Here is a 22,764-nt window from a genome sequence, read left to right as displayed (position 1 = left end):
ATGTGCAAACACAGGCAACCTCAAATAAATACAATGACTATCCCAGGTTGCCAGGAACACTGAATTTAAAATATTAGGTACACCTGAGGGAAAATCCATGAATTTCATCAGAAGCATTTCTCACTCAAAGACTTTGAGAGACTATGCAACAATTGACAACAGATGAAATAAGATTCCTGTTAAAATTTACTGCATGCTGTTATGAAATTGCCGTGTGCAAATCAGTGGAGATGAAATGATTGATATCAGCTGAGCAATTGGATCAAAAAAGTTGGTTTGCTGCTTCCCCACACTGACCTTGTTCTGGGACACTCACACCCTCCCAGAGGAGGTACCATCAAAGAGAGATTGTCCTAACAAGTCATAAACCAAAGGATGCTCTGATAGGAAGATAATTGTGCAATAAAAGAAAGGTATTATGGTACCAGTGTGAATCTCCAGCACTTTTTTAGGTAAGCACCAACTTCACAATTCAAACAAGAAAAGAATGAGATCCTAACGTATCCTGGGCTGCATCAAAAGAAGCATGACCAGCAGGTTGAAGGAGGTGATCCTGCCCCTCTACTCTGCTCTCATGAGACCTCACTTGGAGTATTGTGTACAGTTCTGGTGCCCTCAACGTAAAAAGGACATGGAGCTGTTGGAGCAAGTCCAGAGGAGGGCCACGAGGATGATAGGCCCTCCAGGCCCTGGCATTTGGCAGTTAAAGGCCAGGTTGGGCAGAGCCTTGGGTGACATGGTCTAGTGTGACGTGTCCCTGCCCATGGCAGGGGGGTTGGAACTAGATGATCTTAAGGTCCTTTCCTACCCTAACTATTCTATGATTCTAAGAAAAACAGGATATAGGACAGAAATGTAACCCAGAAATGTGGGTAACCTGTGAATCAAATAATTCTACTCTATCTGATTTTTTAAATGTGTAACATGATCCGAAAGATTCATTAGCTCCAGCCTAATCCTGAGGCAAAAGGGATAAAATAAATAGCTAGCTGTTGGAGTTAATGAAAAAAATTTCCAAGCACTTTCTTTTGTCACTAAAAGACAACTCTACTAGTCTAAAACCAACAAAACTTTCGCATTGTAGGATTCATATACATTAAAGTTTCCTCTCGACACCTCCAGATTCTTGAATGAAAACCTAAGAAGACACTCTGTGACAAAGGTGCACCACAGCAGAAAGGCAGAGGGAAGAAAAGTGTCAGAGGGACTACTACGCATCAAGTGTTCATGGTGGAATGTAAAGAAACTGAGGAAGAAGTGTCATTGCCCCGTTTTTTAATTATTTGTATATGTCTATGGTTGGTCTATCATTGCTGTATTTTTCTAACTTGACACTTGGTACTTTTCTCCCTCAAGAACATTTTCACTTTGAAACAGGGTTCAGTGGTTGTAGAAGAGATGCATCACCTTTTCTGATCCCAGCATCTAACTGGCAATTCAGTCTTGCAGATGGTTCCAATTAGAAAGAAAATACATCAGGCTGGGAATACAGATGATACCAATTTGGGGGAGTGGTCAATACGCTGGCAAGCAAGGCTGCTATTCAAAGGGACCTAGATGGGCTGAAGAAATGAGTGGACAAAAACCTCATGAAGTTTAGCAAAAGCAAATGCATAGTCCAATATCCGGGATGGAACAACCCTGAACATCAGTTTAGGCTGGTGACAACTGGCTGGAAAGCAATTTTGCAGAAAATTACTTGGGCATCCTGGTGGAAAAGAAATTCAACATTGGCCTGCAGGGTGCCCTTGCAGCAAAGGGCAACAGCAGGTTGAGGGAGAACATTCCCCTCTATTCAGCACTTGTCAGACCACGTCTGGAGTGGTGTCCTGTTTGGGGCTCCCCAGCGAAAAACAGATCTTGCCACGCTGGAGTGAATTCAGCAGAGCCCACCACGATGATCAGGGGATGGAGCACATGACATGTAAGGAGAGGTGGAGAGAACTGGGTTTGCTCAGCCTTAAGAAGAGCAGGCTCAGGAGAGACCTTATTGCTGTCCACAACTTCAATATGGAGGATGTTGGGCAGGCACAACCAGACTTTTCTTGGAAATGGCCAGGGAAAAGAAGAAGGTAATGGTTACAAGTAGTAACACGGGAAATAGTAATCAGGTATTAAGAAATATTTTTCACCATGAGGGCAATCATGGGAACAAGTCATGCCGTCTCCAACTTTGGATATCTTCAGAACTCAACTGCACAAAGCCCCTAAAGTTGGCTCTGCTTTAAAGTGGGGGATTGGTCCAGATAACCTCCAGAGATCCTCTTTTAACTAAACTGTTCCCTGGTTCTGTGGTTCTCTTGATAGTGTCACCCAACTTTGTACAGAAGAAGGATCAAATTATTTCTTCAATACAGAAAGAATTAAACGGTGTGAAATGGATGCCTGGTTTCATTCACTGGTACCCATTTCAGAAGTTTTCTTTAGAATTACACACTGTATCAGAGTGTAATCTAGTGTTTGAACCTCGTCTGCATAGATTTGAACTACAAGTTCTTCCTTGCCCATCCCACTCAGATGCACCAAACTGGCAATAAATATACAGAGTTACAGGCAGAGATCTGGTTTTGGGAGTCTAGGCTTTCCTCTTCATTTTTTATTTATGGACACTGTAGGTACTCTGGCCTGAGAAACCTGTGAGACCTCTCTTTCTCCTACGCTTTCCTTTCAGCAGCAAAAGTTGGCCAATAAAGCAAACTATGCAAACAGAGGTAAGGAGTTTATCTTAGGACCTGCCTTATTGCTATTTCTTTGTGATCTCAGGTCTCTGAACATGTTTCCTATGGAGGCATCTATCAGTGCTGGGGATATATGCGGGATTCTTGAATTTCTCTGCTTAAAGCAATTTTGAACTAAAGACATCAGTCCCGTTTTTGGTTCAGTCATTACTCATCCTCATAATTCAGAGGAGAAAGGCACATCTTTTATTTCTGGACATTAATATACATCTAATATACCTATAACATGCAATACCCTATTATTGTTGTTTCATGTAACTTAACTAGTTATAGATTATGCCACACCACCACTTTGGATTCAACTGTGCTGACTCAAATACCTGCCAAAACCAACGGACTATTTCAGATCCTAAACTAATGGGTCACTTAAAAATAATCTCAAGAATAACCCAAACTGGAGCACGACAGACCAAATAATAAACATGACAATGGGTCAAACATATTCTGAAGAATGTGAGCACATTTTTAGGAATGCTGGATTTGCTTTATATTTCTGTACTGAAAGGTGCACTGTAGAGTTTTGGGTTTTTTTAATCCCTTATTCAGCTATCCTTGATTTACCCGTATGTTACTTCTACATTCATGTAGTACTGATTGATGAAGTTATACTAGTACAAAATGGGGGTGTTTTAGTGCTCTCACTATGTGGCTCTGCTGCTGCTTATAACAAATGTTGTTGATAATTTCCTGGGTTTAACCCAGTATTTCAGCACTTAACCTACAGTATTTCAGCACTTAACCTACAGAAATACCATCTACTACTGAATTTATCCTTTGTTAATAATGAAACCTTAAAAATGAAAAATAACAAAAATAAAGCCAGGAAAAGGAACTTTTACGACACAAAAAAAAAAAATCAGCAGGTCTTCAGCCAAGTGACTGGGTACTTGGTAATATTACATCCATGTTGCAGTACCCAGGCAGAACTGCGTGAGCTAATGCTGTAGAGACTGTCATTATAAATTAATGTCAGGGAATATATTTACTGGCATTCTGCAGAGATTTTTACAGCAACAAATTGGAGCTTGCTTGTTCCAAACCACTCACTTAGCCTGGATATTTGCCTAAAATAATTATTATATTTGGTCAAAGCAGGCATGAGAACAAACTATACTTACAGAATGAATTATTACTAAGAAGATAATAGCATAACTAGTCTGGATGTCTTCTGATTACAGTTCTCTTGAGGTATATGAGTAAGTAGTTGGCAAGCAATAGAGAAAAAAAAATGTAAAATGAAACTAGCGCTATAACAGCTACATAACTTGAGGGAGGAAGGGAGAAGAGGAAAACCCTCACTCCCTCCACTGGAAGGGTAGAACTCCTTATACTAAGGAATTATTAGATGTTAGCAGGAAACCTCAATCCCTGACATGATGGCACTGGGAAAGACACTGTTTATAGTTTCTTCCCCAGTTTCCACATTCTTCAGCATTTCAAAGGTAGGCTTCTCCTAAAAGAATAATCTGATTTCTTAAAACAAAACCCTGGATCATGAACTCTCCATCAAGCTTTTTTCCATTTTCCCAAAGGGAAGCCAGATTTCATCAAGGAAAACACCCAGCAGCTGGTACTAAAGTAAGTATTTGCTGATGAGTGCTTAGGAAAAAAATTGTAAATCAGGGACCAAATAATGGCTCAATTGCACTAAAAGACATCTGGAGTGATGCCAGAGGGATCAGTGGAGTTACTTCAGCTACCATCAGTGCTCCAAAGCTATTCGCTCAGGTGCCCAAATATGGACCCAGACATTTTGCTTAGCACCTCATTTCTGAAGAACTGGAGTAGACAAATTTCTGGTGTTGAAGTGTGACTGTCACTATGCAAGACTGTTTCAGAAGTCTGGCATAATAAGTAGGTATACCAGTTTATCCATTCAGGACTGAAAGCTTCATTCGCAAAGTACAGGGAAAAGCAAAATGAAGAGGTTCTTCAAAATTTTTGTTTAGCTGCTATTCTGTTCTTCATGAAACCTGATCTCCTATGATGGCATCTGAAGGCATTATAGGACAAGGAGCAGGAAAGTATTGCATTAAGTAACAAAGGTAATATAGCCACAGAAGAAAAAAAATCTCTTAGCTGCAAAATAGCTCTCATGAAAGATAAAAACCAGAGCACAGCCCAATGCAGCTGACAGCAAGTATCTGCTGCATGCAGACCATGGGTTCCGAGTTTTGTGTGTATTGCTTTTGGTGTCACTAATTTATTAAGACTGTAAACAGCAGCAAATGTGATAGAGAGATAATAGCAATTGCTTTGTTTTAGCACAGCATTTAGTCACCAATTGACCCCATGGCATAAAATTAAAGTAGATGCATGAGCTTTTTGTGGAAATGTGGTCATCCCTACATCTAGTACAACACAACAGCTTTAGTTCATAGCACACTTTCTTTCACTTTCTAGCAAAAAACTCAAAATGGAGTTTATTAAAAAAGAACTATCACTTTACATATCAGTAAGAAGTATCTTGAAATCTGGCACATTTGTACCTACCAGATTTTCTTTTTTAAAATGCCATTTTTTTCCCAAGAGGCTTTACAACCTTCGCTATCCTCAGAGCTGACATATCCAAAGCCAATAAGATATCAGGAAGATATTCTTTTACCTCTTTTTCATTGCCAGTTATCATTTCCCACATCCCATAGTGGCCCTTCTCCTGCCGGAAGAACTGAATGGCTTCTAAGAACGCCTCAACTTCATATGTTGTCTGATTGAGAAAATCTAGAGAAAACACAAAGTAACATAAAGGGTTTACCCATAAATAATCTTTACAAAGTCACCATCTTTTTTTGATCCATTTTCCTGTTCCATGTGCATCTAACAGTAATATTTTAAAATCATTTATTAAACCTGAATGTCTGAAGACCTTGGGCTTTCATTAAGATTTAGAAGCTCAATGTTAACTATCACACTGCACGTATGTGAACTACCACCCCATCTAAATTGATAAGTTAAACTAGCACCGGCAAATGTTAATATGCAAATGTTAATATGGAGCACATGATAAGGTAAGAAGCCTTGTCTGTGGTAGACTTCGATAAGGCAGACCTTCACATATGAAAGCTCATCCCTTGCCTTTATACCTATGAGCAATGTAAGATGGTACATGGGAAGACTTTGACAGTCTATATCAGGACGAAGAGTTGAGAGCTTCTGCTTCTTTAAGATAAGAATTAAGAATTTAAGGTAATCATAGTCAGCTGATTGTGGCATGTTGTAAGCCCTTGATAAATTGCTAAACCCTGAGTTAACACTCCCCAATAATCTTTTATTTTCTTTGTTTTATTCAGGAACTGACGATAAAGATGATATTTCATGGACAAAGTAAGTACTGTGCTCATACCAATTAAGCACAAAAACTTCTGACAAAATTGTGCTGCTTTCCCTAAATATTTCAAGAATTTTTAACCGCAGCTCCAGAGTTATCTGGTTATTGTCCACAGCTACTGCTGCTACATGGTAGCTTTTCCCAAGAACAGCATGGTAGCCTGGGGACACTGTTGTACAAATGAGATCACAGCACGGAAAAACCTCAGAAGTGGCTGAACTAGTTTGCTCTTGCAAACTCCAGTTAACCAGTCGTGCAACAGAAATCACATCACAGATAATTTGTTCTTTCCAAACTGCTAATGGCTTTCAAGAGAGTTGCAGCCAACATTCTCCTTCACATGAGAGTGCACAAACCCACAGCTAATTAAGACTGCGACAGCAGTTATACAGCAGAACCAGTTTGTCATGATCTGGGGAGAAACAGTCCCTTTGCCTCAAAATGTGGAAAAGCTCCCTAGAGCAATCAGGCTGCTTGACAAACCTGAGTAAGAAAAACCACCACTGAAACACTTCAGGAATTCAAGTGCTGTGTCTCTGCTGTGAAACTGAGCTTCAGGATTATTGTGAGGATTATCTGAAGGGAAAAACAAAGCCACAATGATTTACTGTCCACTCTTCAAGGTTATATACTTGCAGCCTTGATCAACTGAAATCCTGTTGTCTACACATTAGGAAGAAAGGAGGAAAGAATGTTAATTCTCTGAAAGGTAAGTATGCTACTTTAAAAGACACTGATATGTAAAAACTATTGTTATGTGAAAAGTCAGAGAGTAAATTCTCAGGTCTTGCCTGTCAAACAAGACATTTCTGACTTGTTCATGAAACTACTGGAGAAGCTTTATAGGAGGCTTGCATACATGCCAAGGACAATACAGGCATTATACAAATTATGGGAAACACAAAGGATTAAAACTGCAGTAATGCCTGAAATGTCAACTACCACACACTTTATACAAAAACAAAAGCTACTGAAACATACAATTAATTTCATCAGTGCTTCACCCTGGCTGCTGCTTGAAAACAGCACTGAATAGATTTTATCTAAATGGTAGGCAATGAGGTTTCAGATCTGCTAAGAGCCCAAATGTCAGAATTTGCCCTTTCAGAGTTTCCCCTGAGCGTAATAATTACCTCAGGAAGGTATGTTATACATACTGTAGTGCAGTAAACATTCTCTCAGTGTCACTCTCTAGATACCATCCCTGATTTGCAGATATTTGGAGGTCCAGAGAGATCATACAATTTCTTCAAGCTCACACGATGATCAAACGAGAAAAACAGCCAGGTAAAATCCTAACCATACCTTCACTGCTACCTCCATGATTTATAGCACTTTTAAGAGCAAGTCAAAAAACAGGATGCTAAAATAGCAGTAAAAGAGTTTAAGTCAGGTTGTTCACTGCCAAGAGATGGCAGCTTTAGTGAAAGAATAGAGTATTCCATCTGAGAAACTGGTGGAGCACTGCATATGAAAGCTTTTGTCCTCCCAGAATTGAACTCTGAATATTTTGACAAGAAGAGGGCCAGGCTTGGCTGGAGAAAGGGAAAACTGCAGCTCTTGCAGCTCTCCGATCATGACTCACATGTTTTCCTTCTTCACAGCTGTGCTCCTAACCAACAGGGACAACAGACCATCCAAAGGGCTGGATCTTGGACCTGCTGAGATGATGATGCACCAGTGCTGACAAGAGTCTGCCCTCTAATATCATCAAACTCATTTAACTCCATGGTCAAGGGAATAGTTTGTCTCTGTTCTGACTGTCCTCATTCCATAGAGAAGAGGGAAGAAGGTGCTAAAAATCCAAAAGCAATTCATTTGAATAGTTCATAGGAAAAATATCAAGCTGCAAGTACCATAAAATTCCAATAATGCATTTTTTCCTATGCCAGTAAACAAGGAGGAAAAAAACACAATTATGGCAGTCTTACTATAAAAACATCTCAAAGTAGAAAGGAAGCTTTATCCTTCAAGGCTTCTACAATTGCTTAATTTAGGCAATTTCATTCCCACTTTCCATAGGAGGAAAAGATTGCATCAGCGATAAGGCACTGAACAACTAGATCCATCCAGCATTGGGCTGTGCAGAAGCTGTTAGTGAGGCACACAAGACAGAGGCACATTCATGGATATGGCTCAAGAAGAAAGAATTGTACCCAAGCTGAAAGGAGCTGTGGTACACATCCTCCAAGATTTCAGCAGAGAAGAGACAGAGCTTCTGTCAATCAGATCTAGCAGTTTGTGAAAAGGCTAGAGGACCACGACTGGCTTGGCAGCCAGCTCTGTTATGCCACAGCAAAGCAAGGACAACAATGAATAAGCTGTTGGGATAGCACCACTTGCGTGCAAGAGTGAGGATGGTGCGTGGGAGATGGAAGCAAATGCTGCAGCTGCAAACAGGGCAGGTGGCAAACCCCAGTGGTATCAGGAATAATTGTTCATCAGAAGAAAGGACGACGTGTGCTTCACTCTCCTTAACGCCCCTGCAAAGGCTTCCCCTTCAACAAATCTAGCTGGCACGTATCATAAGTGACGCATCACCTCTACTTATAGAAAATGGAACATGTTAGGGGAGCTTGGTGCAGTCGTGGTTGTAGGTCATCCTTAACCAACTCCCATACAAAGCCATAAAATTTACTGAATGTCCTTCAGCAAAAGGCCAGTGAGGCTTTACCGAGACTGATGTTACCTGCTTAATCCAGGCTGGTCTGCACTTGGAAAATTACCCAAGCATCTTCTCCAGCTGCTAATGAACATAACATCAGCTTATTTGTGGAGAGTAAAACAAAATTCTCATTTATTTTTAACATAAGAAAATCCACCTAGAGACTCTATCTTTACATATCCAAGTGTGGAGCCTAATTTTAATAACAGGTAAGATATTGCTACCCATAGATTCCTTTTATAAACATAACAGAATACTATAAAGCTCTGTTTTAAAAGATGGAAGGACATCTGGAAGCACCATGACTTTACAAATTTCACCAAATTTGCAAGTCTCTCAAAGGCATGGCTGAGTTTGTTCAGGACTGCAGAAAGCTACATCATGCAGTGGATAAACAGTTTAAATCTCTCCTAAAAAAATAAAAAAATCTCAAACCTTAACTCAACAAAACGATACACAGAAGACAGGCTACTCGACACCCACTGAGTGCACTTGCACCTGCTACAGAAGTGTTAACTTAGAGTGCCTCATTCCTAATTCCAGCTGTATCCGATTTTTTGGCTGTTGTGGGACTTGCACTCTCCTAATGAGGTGCTCCAGGCAATGAGCTGCTGCTCCTCCTCTGTCACTTGGCAGGTGAATGTTTGGTCTTACAGGCGAGGGACAAGGAAATCTTCAGTCCCAAGTTCCTGTGTGTTCTCCCACCCATGGCAGGACAGCTGCACCTTTGTTTGAAGATGGACATGTTGCTGGCACATTGTTTAAAAGCCCCTTGGGAAAGGCTATCTGAACAATTTTTCTGACTCACGAACATTTCCTCTGTGTATCTAAAGGCAGCAGTGGAAACTAATTGCCCTGGTGAATTTGGTCTTGTCTACAGCCGTAGACTGGCTGGTCTTAGATCAATCAAAACACTGAAGACCTCTGTGCAAAAACTTCTATAAATAGGCCTCATTACCAGAGAGGATGAGTGCCACAGAAATCACTGCCTCTAGCTAAAATGATGGATTTCCAGCAAATCCAAATAATATGAAATCTGTAGTCGAACATTTCAGTTCAGATTCTTTATCTGTATATACTGCAGACTGCTGAATTGGGTCTCTTGCTGTGCTTTGTAACAGAAAGCTCAAAAGCAGCTGATGTTTAACCGCTTAGTTGATTATTTTTCTTAATTGCAACACGTGCCTCTTTAACATTACATATACCAACCTGCCATGCTAGCTGTTAAAAAGTGCTATTTCAATATCCATATTGAATGGCTATATCAATATCCGTATCAATATTTGTGTGCCCCTCTGAACAGTAACTGTCATGAATGAAGCTATTCAAACTCACTATTGCAGCACAAAAGAGGCTAAAATAGTCAAACAACAGGAATGCCAATTGGTGTTTGAAGACAGATGGCATAACGTTTACCCCCTTAACAAATGCAACGGTGACAGTTAAGTCTTCGTATAAGTGTCAGCACAGCTCTTTTCTGTACTGCTCGTGCAACTGCATGGAAAAGTCTGTGTTTGGGAAGAGCAGGGAAATGTTTCTCCAGCTCTGGTGGGACTTCAGACAGCGAGAATTTTCCACCTCCCAGAACTGATGGGGTGGTTTGCTCTACTGAGACACCAGTGGTTCCCTTCTGTGTCTTGGCTAATGCTGCAAATTGGGACTCACTGATTTTTGCACACAGCAACCGCATTACTGCATTAAACTGTTTGGAGAGCCAAGGAACTGCAGTCAGTATGTTTTATGATGTGTAAAAACCAAGTATGTCATTCTTCAAAACAAACTGAGTGCCCCTATTGCAATCCACTAAATGTCCTTCTCCCATATGGGCTTTTCTTACATTAAATTTATTACTTTGATTTTTAATAGTAGTGAAGGGATTGACTGTGGACGAAGTGCTTTACCAAAGCAAGCTAAAACACTGAGAGCAATGTAAGCTCTTTGGCTGACATTTCACAAAAGGCTGAGGCCGAAAGACTTAGATGAACAAGTGTTAAAACAGAATCCAGAAGTCTGAGCTCACAGAGCACGGGTTTTAATTAAAGAAATGCTGATTCTGACATAACACACATCAGCTGACTACCAAAACTCAGAAGTAATCCGCCCTGGGTTCATCTGTTTCTGCAGCTCTCACATCTATGTATATGTTACTGAGCTGGAGAGCTGCCTACAGTTTTGTTAAAGATTCTACATTCAGTGAACATTATTTTCCATACAGTCCCTGAATTCTTTCTGCAGGTAACTATAATTGATATTAAAGCAATCTGGCATCCAACTATGGCTATATTTATAAGAAATGATCATGTAAAGGCCCATAGATAGGAAGGTTGCCTTGCCTAGCTCTTGCCTACCATCTTCAATAATCGCAGCTTTGGTCAAATATCTCTTCCCAACGTAAGTTGCTAACAACTTGCTATACTTTGTAGTTCCCTCCTGCAAGACAGCAGGGACCATGAATACCTCCTCAAATCTTCAAAAACCACAGCCTGACTTTGATTAAAGAGTGGAGAAGGCAGGAAGACAGACACTGGAAGGAAATTAATATGGTAAATTAATAGAAACTACATTTAATTTTATGTGATCTCACAGTAATATTTCCTTGCTTCTTCATCCATTTGGTGGAAAACTGGCTCAGATGAAGGCAGCACCAAGACATCTGTTTTGTAGCTTTCTTGTTGATCACCTTATATAGCATTTTCCTGGGACAAAAATCTCTGTACAGATATCAGTGAAGGGTCTTCCTACAAACAGTAGTAGGAGGTGGATAAAGCTGAAAATTATTTTTAAGTGTCTTATATCTGATTTTAGCAGTCTCAAAAGATGGTGCTTGCACCACTTACTATTTCCACTGGGCACTGCTACTCTCAGCGGAACAGATTTCATGCTAGGAAATGCAAATTACATTTTTCCCAATTTTCTTATCCTTCCAAGTCATCCTATTCTCACCTTGGCATCTGTTTCTTTCAAACGTATCTAGACTGTTGTTTTTCCTCTGCTTTCCTTTATACATGCTCTTTGATTTAAAAAAAACCCCAAATTTAGTTCTTTTAAAACAAAAGCAGGTAAAAAAGAAAATGCACAACCCCAAAACAGAAAAGAAAGAAAAGGCTGCTGAAAGAAAAGGCTGCTATTTTAAAAATCTGTGGTGTCTTAACCATTTAAATACATAGGACATTTCCATCTCTTGTACTGGTACTTCAAAGAAAGCTACTGCACACTGCCAGCCACCAAAGGATTTGGGGTGAATGCAGCTGCGGAACATGTTCCGCAGCTAGATGTTCCTGCAGTTAAGGAACCATTCTGCCAACCCCTCAACACCACAGTTAGGGGATGTCTATCAAATAAAATAAATGAGCATGATGAAGAACAATTTCCCTTTCTACGTGATCTTTGTAGCACAGGTTTCCTGCAATAGCGTTTTTTTCTAGCATTTCTGGCAATACCTGCCTGGGAATTATTTGCTGTGGGTAGGGACTGCGGTGATTATTGTCCATTGCTCACATAGTTTCTGGTTAACGATGAGCAGCTTTCTATTATAGGGTGTATGAGTAATATCATCACACAGAGCATTACAGACAGGACACACAGAATGCCTAAGAGAGGGCAAGACCATCTGATCATGTTATCATGATATGACAAAAAGCTACCACCTGAGTTCCCAGCACATTTTAAGAGCTGTTGTTTGTAAGGTATTTCAGAAGGTTGGTAAGAAAAGCCATGGCCATCAACTCCAAAAAGTAAGGTTCTGAAAATTACTATCTGCAAAAAATAAGCAAATAGTCCCAACCCAAAGGGGGTGGCAGTTCAGAAAATGAGAGTGAACCTGGGGAGATGAGGAGAGCTTGGGAACTGGACCTCAGGAAAAGATAGTTTGCCCAGTGGTTGTAGCACAACTATAGCATCTCTGGAATGATCCTCTGAATACAAGGACACAGAGTTTACTTATGCAGAATGGAGTCCTGTCGTATTATTATCCAAATCGAGAATGGAGTAAAGTATAATGCACTGGGTCTGAGAAGCATCAACCTTATAGCTCAGATGTTTTCCGGAGAGCAATGTACTATCCTATTATGCATAGATCATGTGGTACGAAGCTGCTAACCACTAACAGAAGCTAGATGAGGTCATTTCCAAACAGGATACAACCCTGCAATAATACACTGTATTTATAGCAAATACAGTTTTTTAGTGCAAGTTCCCTCCAAGACCATCAAACCAACATTCTGCAGGTTTAACTATTTGCTTTGCAGCTCATAATGCCTGTATTAAAGCTATTCAAAGCAGCACAAGACAGATGACAAGGAACCTCCCTCTGCTGTGACCAGCAGCTTTATGTTTCACAATCTAAAACATGAGCGTACCGTATAAACACAAAGAATCACAATATCATTTATCTGTGTCAATTTCCAAGCGCTTGCTAAACCAGTTACCATATTCCTGGTGCGGGTGAGAATTTTTCTGCTGCTGAACTTTGAAGTTGGAGCCTGAATACAACCTTAAACCCCCAGAAATTAGTATCTTCACGGCTCCTAAAATAGGCTTGGGTGGTGGGCACAACACAGTGGCTCTTCTGCACTACCCCATGCTTGGTAATATATAAGAAAAGGAGAATCAGCTCAAGGCACGGAGGTGATAAGAGATACACAGACTGAAATCACAATTAGGGTTTTAACATGTTAATCATGGTGTTTCAGAATGAATGTAGCTCCTACAGACTGAAAATCCTCACTATGGTATAGGCAAGCATACACTGGAAAAGCAAAAGCCGCACTGATTGAAAGAACTGATGCTGTAGAGCAAAAACATCCCAGAAAGAGGAAAAATAGCCTTATTCTAAGCAAAATGTTCTAAATTATACAAAAACTTTCTAAGTTGTGTCCTAAAATATTTCGTAAGTTTCATATCACCCCACAAGCCTCATCAAAGATATTTATAGCAAAATGGTTTTGAATGTTATGACTGCATTAATGTTTCTATGCAAGTTTACACATCAGTTTTGAAAAGTCCATTTGGATCTCAGATATCTGGTGAAAGACCACTGGTCCCAGCCACTCGTGTGGATCACAGGAGATCTGATCTTATTAACCATAAAGTGATTCAATTAGTCAAAGTGCAGCAGCTGCAGTGAGAGGAGGCAACACACAAATCCCAAATTTGAGTCAGGCAGTCAAAGGGCTGAATACTCTGTCTTCATTCGTACCTTTTCCCACCCCAAATAATCATGCGAACCTTCAGAAAGGTGTTGCTTTCATCCCAGTGCAGAAGTGCATTTTTCTTTAATGTCAAAAAAAGCAATCTCCTCCTCAGTTCTATTTTATTTGGTTCTTCCGAACGTCATCTGAAAAAGGCAACAAAATATCCTTCTCTTCAGCTGCTCTCTCCAGAGAAAAAAAGCCACCCTGTTTGTAACATGAAGTCTCAGAAATCTTTCCAAAGTCCTATTTGGACTTGTGACAGCTGCTTTGCGCTATGGAGATATGTATCCTTGAGCTTAAGTATTTAATGTCATCTTCTCAACCTTTATCAACACCTCAGTAACTATTTTGAATTATAGTCCAAGCGTTGGTAAGCCCTACTTGTACTATATGCATGTAACATAGGTAAGCTAGAAATAATTATGAGAAAAACAATTGCCAGCTAAACTTACAGTTGAAAAAGGAAATGTGGACGCAGCTAATAGCAACACTAAAAGACAGAGATGGAGAAAAAAGAATCTGAAGCTGTCCTGAAACAGCCAAGCTGTGACAGAATGCCCTGCATGACCTTAAAAGTACATTTTGTATTTCTCTCTTACCTAACGTATTTCTTTATTGTACTTCTTTAATGTATTTATTTCTACAGTTTTTGTGTTATTTATGGTGAAACTGGAGATGACAGGATATGGTTTTTAAAGTACGTTAGCTTCCTGTGTCATGAGGTTGATCATCAAGATAAGGATGTGAAATCTAACCAGATGAAAGAAAACAAAATCATGAAGTGAAACTCCACATCTCTCAGAATTAGCTAGTTGTATTTTCCTTCTTGCCACACAGACTTCCCTCTATCTGAGCACCAAGTGGCCAGGCTTCTTCACTTTTAACAGCAAATACTAAGTGAAAACACAGTAGCTGGTAACCTCGTACAGGGAATGAGAAGACCTCCTAAAATACTGGAAAATTAAATAAGCATTCGGAAGAATATTCACAGAGATTTTCAAGGCATAAAAACATAAAGGATTATAAACAAGGCCAAGTGCAAGGTCCTGCACCTGGGCCGGGGAAACCCCAAGCACGACTACAGGCTGGGCAGAGGCTGGATTGAGAGCAGCTCTGAGGAGCAGGACTTAGGGGGGTTGGTTGACGAGAAGTTCCACACGAGCCGGCTTCAGTGTGTGCTTGCAGCCTGCAGCCAGAAAGCCAGCCGTGTGCTGGGCTGCATCAGAAGGAACGTGACGAGCAGGGCGGGGGAGGGCATCCTCCCCCTCTGCTCTGCTCTCGTGAGACCTCGCCTGCAGTGCTGCGTTCAGCTCTTAGGCCTCAACATAGGAGGGATGTGGACCTGCTTGAGCAAGTCCAGAGGGGGACCACGAAGATGATAAGTGGGCTGGAGCACCTCTCCTACGAAGACAGGCTGGAAGAGTTGGGGTTGTTCAGCCTGAAGAAGAGAAGGCTCCAGGGAGACCTCAGAGCAGCCTTCCAATATGTGAAGGGGCCGACAAGAAATCTGGAGAGGGACTTTTTACAAGGGCATGTACTGATAGGACAAGGGGGAATGGCTTTAAGCTAAAAGAGAATAGATTTAGATTAGATATTAGGAAGAAATTCATCACTATAGAGGTATTGAGACATTGGAACAGGTTGCCCAGGGAAGCTGTGGAAGCCCCATCCCTGGCAGTGTTCAAGGCCAGGTTGGACAGGGCTTTGAGCAACCTGGTCTAGTGGAAGGTGTCCCTGCCCGTGGCAGGGGGGTTGGAACTAGATGATCTTTAAGGTCTCTCCCACCCAAACCATTCTATGATTCTATGCTTATCAAGAGCTATGACTAGGTTGTATTACTCTACACCACCTTATTTTACTATTGACTCCTCTGTATCTGTTGGCTTGTTTTTCTGCAAAGAACATTTTTTGACCCATGTTATATATCTAGAGACTTCCCCTCAATGTTATCTTTCTATATGCATGTTCGTGTCATTTAAGTAATTCAACTCACCCTTTCATTTATCATATTCATTGATTAAAGCCACAAAGCTTTGAAATCAGCATATATGCCTGTTATAATATTTTATATCCTATGCTTAGGAATAAATTCAATGAGAAATGAATAGTGGCATTTCAAGCTGCACACAACGTTCTTTAATACAGCCCACTAAAGTCCTTCATTACAAAGCTGTTGGTAAAGAATGGGCAGTTTGGAGGGAAGGAAGCTTTTTGATGGAGCTTTTGAGACAATCTTGGCCAAGATTACACAGTAGCACCTCTGTACTGAGTATGCAAATTTACAGTCATCTTTTTTTTTCCTGGGAGAAAAGTTAACACAGCTGTTAATTTTCACAGGAGAAGTGTCATACACTGAATGGTGAAAAGCAATTTTGAAATATATTTAACTTGAACTCAGACAGAAAAGGGACTCAAATGCAAGCATGGCTTATGTTAGAGTTGCCAAATCTCATTACATCCTTCTGCACCTGCCCCCACTGATAGGAGGTCCAGACCTACATTCCCCCCAGCAGTAACTCTGAACCCCCCATGTCTCTTTGGTAGCTGGCTCAGACCTATGGCCCTTCCAGTACTGGTCCCAGTCCTATGGTGTCTCTGGTCACTAGCACCGACAACTCCTCCCCTACTTGCCAGATAGTCCAGATTGAAGTTTGCTAGTGAGTGAAGCCTATGTACACACACAGCTAGTGGAAGCTCGTTAGGGAAGCACTCTGGTCTCATCAGATGATGGCCCTGTACCTATGGGCCCCTGTGCTCTGTGGTCCCTTCTCCCATTGCTGGGACTGGGATCTCTCACGCACATACCTCCAGGTGCTAGCACCTCAAACCTGTGGCATTTCTACGAGCCCATGGCTCCTTCTCTACTTGCTGGCACTTAGGAACCCAACATACACACCGAAGAGCACCCTCACCCTAGAAAATAGTTAGAAGTGGAGTTTAGTAAGAAGACAAAACAAACCATGGTGATGAAGCGTGGGTCAAGCATACTGACCAGCCTCCTCTTTACACCCAACTGCCCCCATTTATGCCCTTTTTCCCTCTGTTATCTGACATTTGTTCCTCTCCACTGCACTTTGATCCTTCCCTTTTCCTGCCTTTGGTCCTTCCCCTAAACACTCCGTAATAAATCTCACATATTCCAGCCTTCTGGAAAATATCCAATAATACGCTTTACACAATCTCCAAATGCTCTTCCCCTCCACCCCATGTGTCGAATACCTGCTTACACAACTGCCCTGCAGACTGCCTGGCAGTTGGGGATTGCCACTGGTGGCCCACCTGGGTGGGTTTCATGAGCTGAGCCCCCTCCTCTGGGGACTGGGGCAGCCAGGTCGGGGTCTCCTCTGCATCTATTAGTTTGTCTTAGTTCCTCTGCTGCTCCCTGGGAACTTGTGTTTTCATTAATTATCCCTCCCTGAATCACACGACCTCAAAGCTTAAAACCCTAAAAGCATTTGATCCCTTCCCCAAATCCTGAGGCATCACAAAAGCCGACTTGCAAAGCACAAAGCAGGAGTTGCCCAGATGAATCATTGAACTGGGATGATTTCTGTACACAGATTAATCCATCAAGCAACTTTCAGAGTGAAGGTAATTCAGAGAATCTCAGCGGACACATCTGGTTGTGCTGGAATATTTTAAAAGCCATGACCAATTAGGTCCTGATTGGCTTAGCTCATTTTAAAAGTTTTAAATATGCTTTATTTAAACTGTATTAAAGAAGGGTGCAAAAAATCTACATGTTCCATTGATCATGAAGGAAATCACTGTCCCTTCAAACTGCAAACCTTTATCAAGTAGTATAAAGGATAAACACAGCAGGAAAATTGGCGGGGAAGGTAGTGGTGGTGGGGGAGCAGAGAGGAAAGAACAACCTGCAATCCATACATCTGAATCATATTCAGAAGTGGTGACACTAAATCCAAACGCTTTTGTAATTATTCTCCTGACCATGAGTTCTGACCAGAAAACCCAGAAACACAGGCTGGACCAGTTAAAACAGGGTGACTCTAAAGAGAGGAAACAGCTGAATGCCAGGGCAGCTTGCATTGTATGACCACATGCCAATTCATTCCAGTTTTCTGTTCAGCAAGAGACCCTATTTAATTCTGCTTCCTGGGAGAAAACAGACTTTAACTAAAAACTCCTCTAAGTTTTTGGCTAAAGGCCAGTGTGATACATTCCTTTCTAGAAGTGGTAGATTATAGAAAAGACAGAAAGGCAACTTCTGATCAGACATTACAGCTGTATTTCTCCTGCCCTTGCCAAATCTACCCTGGCAAAAGTTAACTCAGTGCTTTTTAGAAGAGGTGGGGCAAGTGCTGCCTTGGCTGGTGCTCCTTATCCCTCTAAATTATATTCCATGGTCAAACTCAAAAGATTTTTCACATTTCTTTTCTCTTTTCAATTTTACTTAATAAAAGAGCTCAGCCAAATTTTGTATCATGAGCCTTATTATCCATTGTATTTCTGCACATGCCTATAACTTTGTCAGACTGTTCGGGTATCTGTTTTTATAGGCAGAATTGTTTGCAAATGAGGCTTTTAAAAGTATTAATAAAGTAACATCATGTATGAGAATGAATATAAATCAATATGAAGTCCTTGAAAAAAAACCCTTGAAATTCACTCCAAGGACAGAGTTAAGGTTACTGGGGTGCTTATCAGTGATCATTTTTCTGCTTGCAGCACCTAAGTTTCTAGAAGATAGTGTAACTCCAAGAAATCCAGAAAATATCGGCTCCCATTTTTCTAGCTGCATTTCCTAGGTCTTAATCCAGACTGTGTTTACCTACCAGTCAGTCTGTTGAGCAGAAATAATGGGACAGAAAGGATAAGCCTTGATGAAAGCACTCCAGTGTCATTAAGCACTCCAGTGTCACTAAGCATCTTTGGTCAGATAAAAACTTGACCACAGAAAAGGTTGAGAGGAATAAATCCTGGAACAGATGCATAAATGAGCAATAGCTGAGCCATATGAAATATAATAAAACACAGACTCGCAGGCATTGGAGATGGAAAAGACCTATTAAGTCATCTAGTCCCAGCTTCTGCCAATGCAGAATTGGCCCCTAGAGTGATGTGCTGAACTTTAAGAAAAAATAAGGCTGCCAAAAGCTTTGTCAAGCCTGTTACACTTGCTCCAGAAGAGAGAAATGAAAAACCCAAACCTAATGAACAGGCGTCAAGTCATGGAGGACTAACAGTGCCAGGAAAACTTGATTGTATGCCCATCTCCTTACCAAACCTCAGTGAGGAGCAAAGGTGTGGCTCCAGAACACTTTAACACTGTATGACCACCTCAGCTGAAACCAAGCTAATCAGAACTGAAAATCAGAGGCCAGCCTTGCTCTCAGGCATGCTATGGGAATTCGAGTTACTCTGGCAGCTATGTAGAGAATATTTATTGAAACTCAAGATACTTGGAAATGCCAAGCGAAGGTGTGTTCTGCCTCCAACCCGTGTTAATCTAGCCACGAAACAGTCTTTGTAGTCCCCGTGAACATCTACTGGGTGTTCTAGCCCTCAGCCTCTCCACACCTACACGGTAATATATCATAATGTCTGTTTTCACTATGGGAATGGAGTCCTAAAGGAGACCAGGAATGCCTTTGGCAGTGGAGGCAAGTGAATAGCGAAGGAAGCTGAGAAGGATCCACAGAGGACAGTGTGAGTCAACTGTCTGAGGGCAGTGGGGTGAAGCTGACGGCCAGAAGACAAAAGTGACAGCTAAAAAAGTACACTGGGAGCCACTTCTGTAAGTAACAGGGACTGTTCACACACTGCACTCATATATCTGCGAGCACGGGCTTCAGGCCCGAGTGACTGAGATTGCTGGCGAAATTCCTGAGTGTTCCCATCACCCACCAAGCGCAGCAGGAGCAGATGGGACTTGAAAGTGACACTAAAGGCATGGAAGAGCCTGGACACCAGCAGAGGAACCAGGTCAGCTTGATGGAAAATGAGAAAAGTAATCTGAAAAACAGGAAAGCATTTATTTTTCTGAAGGATCCAACTCATAAATGGTCTTCCAATTTCACGGGATCAAGGTCATTTTTATAATCCTAGCAAGTCACAACTTGTTGGGGTTTTTTTATGTTTTCTAGTCTAACATACTCAGAAAGTGAGATTTAAAATTTATCCTTATGTATACAATCAATACCATGTCCTACACACCATTCATGACCCAGCTACAGGGCTTAACCATGGCTGGGACTTCAGGTGCCATCTAAACACCAACAGAAAATATCAAATGTTTGACCATTTATGATATAACATTACAGACATGTACAGGAGACTACATTCCCTCCACGTTTTACAAACCTGGTCTACTATATCTATGATGCATTTGTCAAGCTTCCAAACACAGGTGAGAGTCTGCCATGCCATATTTAGTAAACACCTCTTATGATTTTGTATCATGATACTGGATTTAGATGAGCTGACAGAGAGGGGAATGCCACTTTCAAAGCAATTCCCCTGTTTTCTACCCAAGCTTACTACACTGCAGCTCAAATCCCACCTAACTTCGCTCCCAGCAAAGCAAGAAGGTGTATGCTCATGCATTACTCAAGGTACTGAAAGCCATGCATCTTTTGTAAGTAACTTGCATTTTTTTACAGCTTTTTAAACCTTCACCGGGGTGAATGACGTACAGGAAGAGGCCCTTTCTACACTCACCGTGGTTTGAATGTCTCACGCAGTCCCCTAGCACGGCACTGAACTGCCTCTGAGCTTCTGGCTCCGAGAAGCAATAGTAGCTGTGCCGGGCAAAGGGCTGCCACAGGTAAACCGGGAACTCCCTTGGCAGCTGAACAAAGGCTTGAGCGACCTCCTTCTCACTTGACCCTACACAGAAAAAAGAAATCTCCATTTGAAATCTGCACATTTCTTGGGGGGTTTGGCTCTTTTCCTCTGCTACAACAGAGAGAACAGGGATGCATGAGACATGAAAAAATCATCTCCTTCTTGATTCAAGTGATTTGGCACAGAGGGCAGGGGGACACAGCTGGGATAGGCAAACTCAGCAGGCACCAACCATCTCTCTAGGTTATACCATAACAACTTCATGTCCTTTTGGTTTGTATTCAAGGTGGCCACAACTACACATTTTTGGTAAAATTTCAAAGAAACTATTTCATTGGCTTGTAGCTGCTAGGGAAAAGGTTTTCAAGGCAAATATGTAAGTTTGTGAGCAGACATACACAGAGAGACCATACAGGAGCACACGATCTTCCATATAGAAAACTGCATTAAACCATGTAGGAACAGCAGCAGTTTCTCTGTCTCCAGGGCCTCCACATACAACTGCAAGGTGGCCTTATGAACTGTCACCTCAAGCCCTTGAAGGTAAAGCAAAGAAAGTATTAAGTATCTTGTTTCCACCTGCCCTGAGTCACTGTGCACAGGGGATGCTATACAACGCAGTTTATGTATAACCAAACCCAGTCTTGTGTCAGTGCCATGCACTGAGAGCCCAACCACAAGCAGTTCATCTCGGGAGATCTTCAAACCACACAGAAGGGGAGAAAAGCCATAAAGGACTCAGTCACTCTTTGTGAAGGGAGACCATGGGAAGCCCACAAGCAACCTTGGGCTGTTCCTCATTGCTCAACCCCAACTCCTGCAGAGCTGTGGTACACACAGAGGACCCCTCTAGCCACCGCTGCCCCATGCTAGCCTCTGACCACCCTTGGGAAAGGCGTATAAAAAGTCACCTTCCGACAGTCATAACTTTAAGTGGTATGAAACAGGACTTAAAAAAAAAATCTTTCTCTACATGTTGCCCTTATTCCTTTCCTTATGTGGCCTCCCATCCCATTTTCCAAATCTGACTCTGCGACATGAGATCTGCTCCCTTAAAGCCTGAATTTTCTCCATCTTTGTGGAGTGGGGACAGGCAGGATCACAGTAGTTGCAGTCCCAGAAACAACAAATTCAGCAGCAGCAACCTTCCTGCCCTCTCTGTGGGACTTATTATCAACTGTGAGTCAACACGGGCAGCTGGCATCTAAAAATGGAAACAAATAAACCAGGAATATTAACAAAGCCTGGGAACAATGGTGGTGTGGTTCCTGCCCTGCTTCAGCACAGCTTCCAGCAGCTTTGGGCTGGGATGTTGTTAAAAAAAGGGAGCCAGCATTTCTCTGAACGTTAGCTTATAGCATCTTCTGTGTACATCCACTCTGGAGCTGTGCTTTGACTTAGATGGACTTAAATGTGTCCATCTCCTATTGCCCCATTTTAAGGTCTATCCTGAAAGCCTGACGAGAAGAGGTCTGCATAAGGAACAGAGCCTGGGGTTTGGCAGCTCAGCTTTGAGCGGGGCTTACCAACAGGATCTGGAAAATGTTTATCAGATAGCAAATTGTAATCTTCTTCTGAAGTCAGTACTTTGCCTCCTGCAGGAATAACATGATATTTAGGGCTGGCTCCTTTCTGGTAGGCCTGGAAAATCAAGAAAGAGAGAGTTAAATGAGAGATTTAAAGAGAGGGAAAACATAAAAACCAAAACTCATTGACAACGCTAATGCATGGGGATATTCCCCAAAGGGAAATTTCTGTCAGATTCAATTTTGGATATATTCCCTAGGCCCATCAAATCTAAACCATGGTTAAATGTAAAAAACATTTTTGAAAATACCCTCTTAGTGCTTATCAGCTGTGATGAAGAGTCAGGGACAGAAGGGAGGGGAAAGCATGGGATTTGCTTCTAAGCCCTATTTGATTGATTTGCCAGCCAGGACTAGTTTGACTACAGCAGCTGCCAAATGAAAAGTTTCACTGCAGTCAACTTGAAGCCACCCAAAAACTGCTACTGAAAATCCAACTGCAGAAGCA

The 22,764-nt window shown here is 41.6% G+C and overlaps 1 protein-coding gene across 2 annotated transcripts in view; it reads right to left on the bottom strand.

The window, feature by feature from the left end:
* NIBAN1 (niban apoptosis regulator 1) overlaps window positions 1–22,764 on the bottom strand; it is a 90,828-nt gene that overhangs the window by 12,671 nt on the left and 55,393 nt on the right. For both annotated transcript variants that reach the window (XM_030495826.1, XM_030495827.2), the window contains 3 exons: window positions 22,257–22,371; window positions 20,605–20,772; window positions 5,344–5,459 (listed from right to left, as the gene is read on the bottom strand). In XM_030495826.1, the coding sequence (XP_030351686.1) occupies window positions 5,344–5,459; window positions 20,605–20,772; window positions 22,257–22,371 (399 nt within the window). The remainder of the gene's footprint in view (window positions 1–5,343; window positions 5,460–20,604; window positions 20,773–22,256; window positions 22,372–22,764) is intronic.

The sequence above is a fragment of the Strigops habroptila genome, chromosome 8, assembly GCF_004027225.2.
Source record: "Strigops habroptila isolate Jane chromosome 8, bStrHab1.2.pri, whole genome shotgun sequence".
NCBI lineage: Eukaryota > Metazoa > Chordata > Aves > Psittaciformes > Psittacidae > Strigops > Strigops habroptila.
Note: the sequence above shows the minus strand (reverse complement) of the source record. Positions and strands in the feature narration are given on the sequence as shown.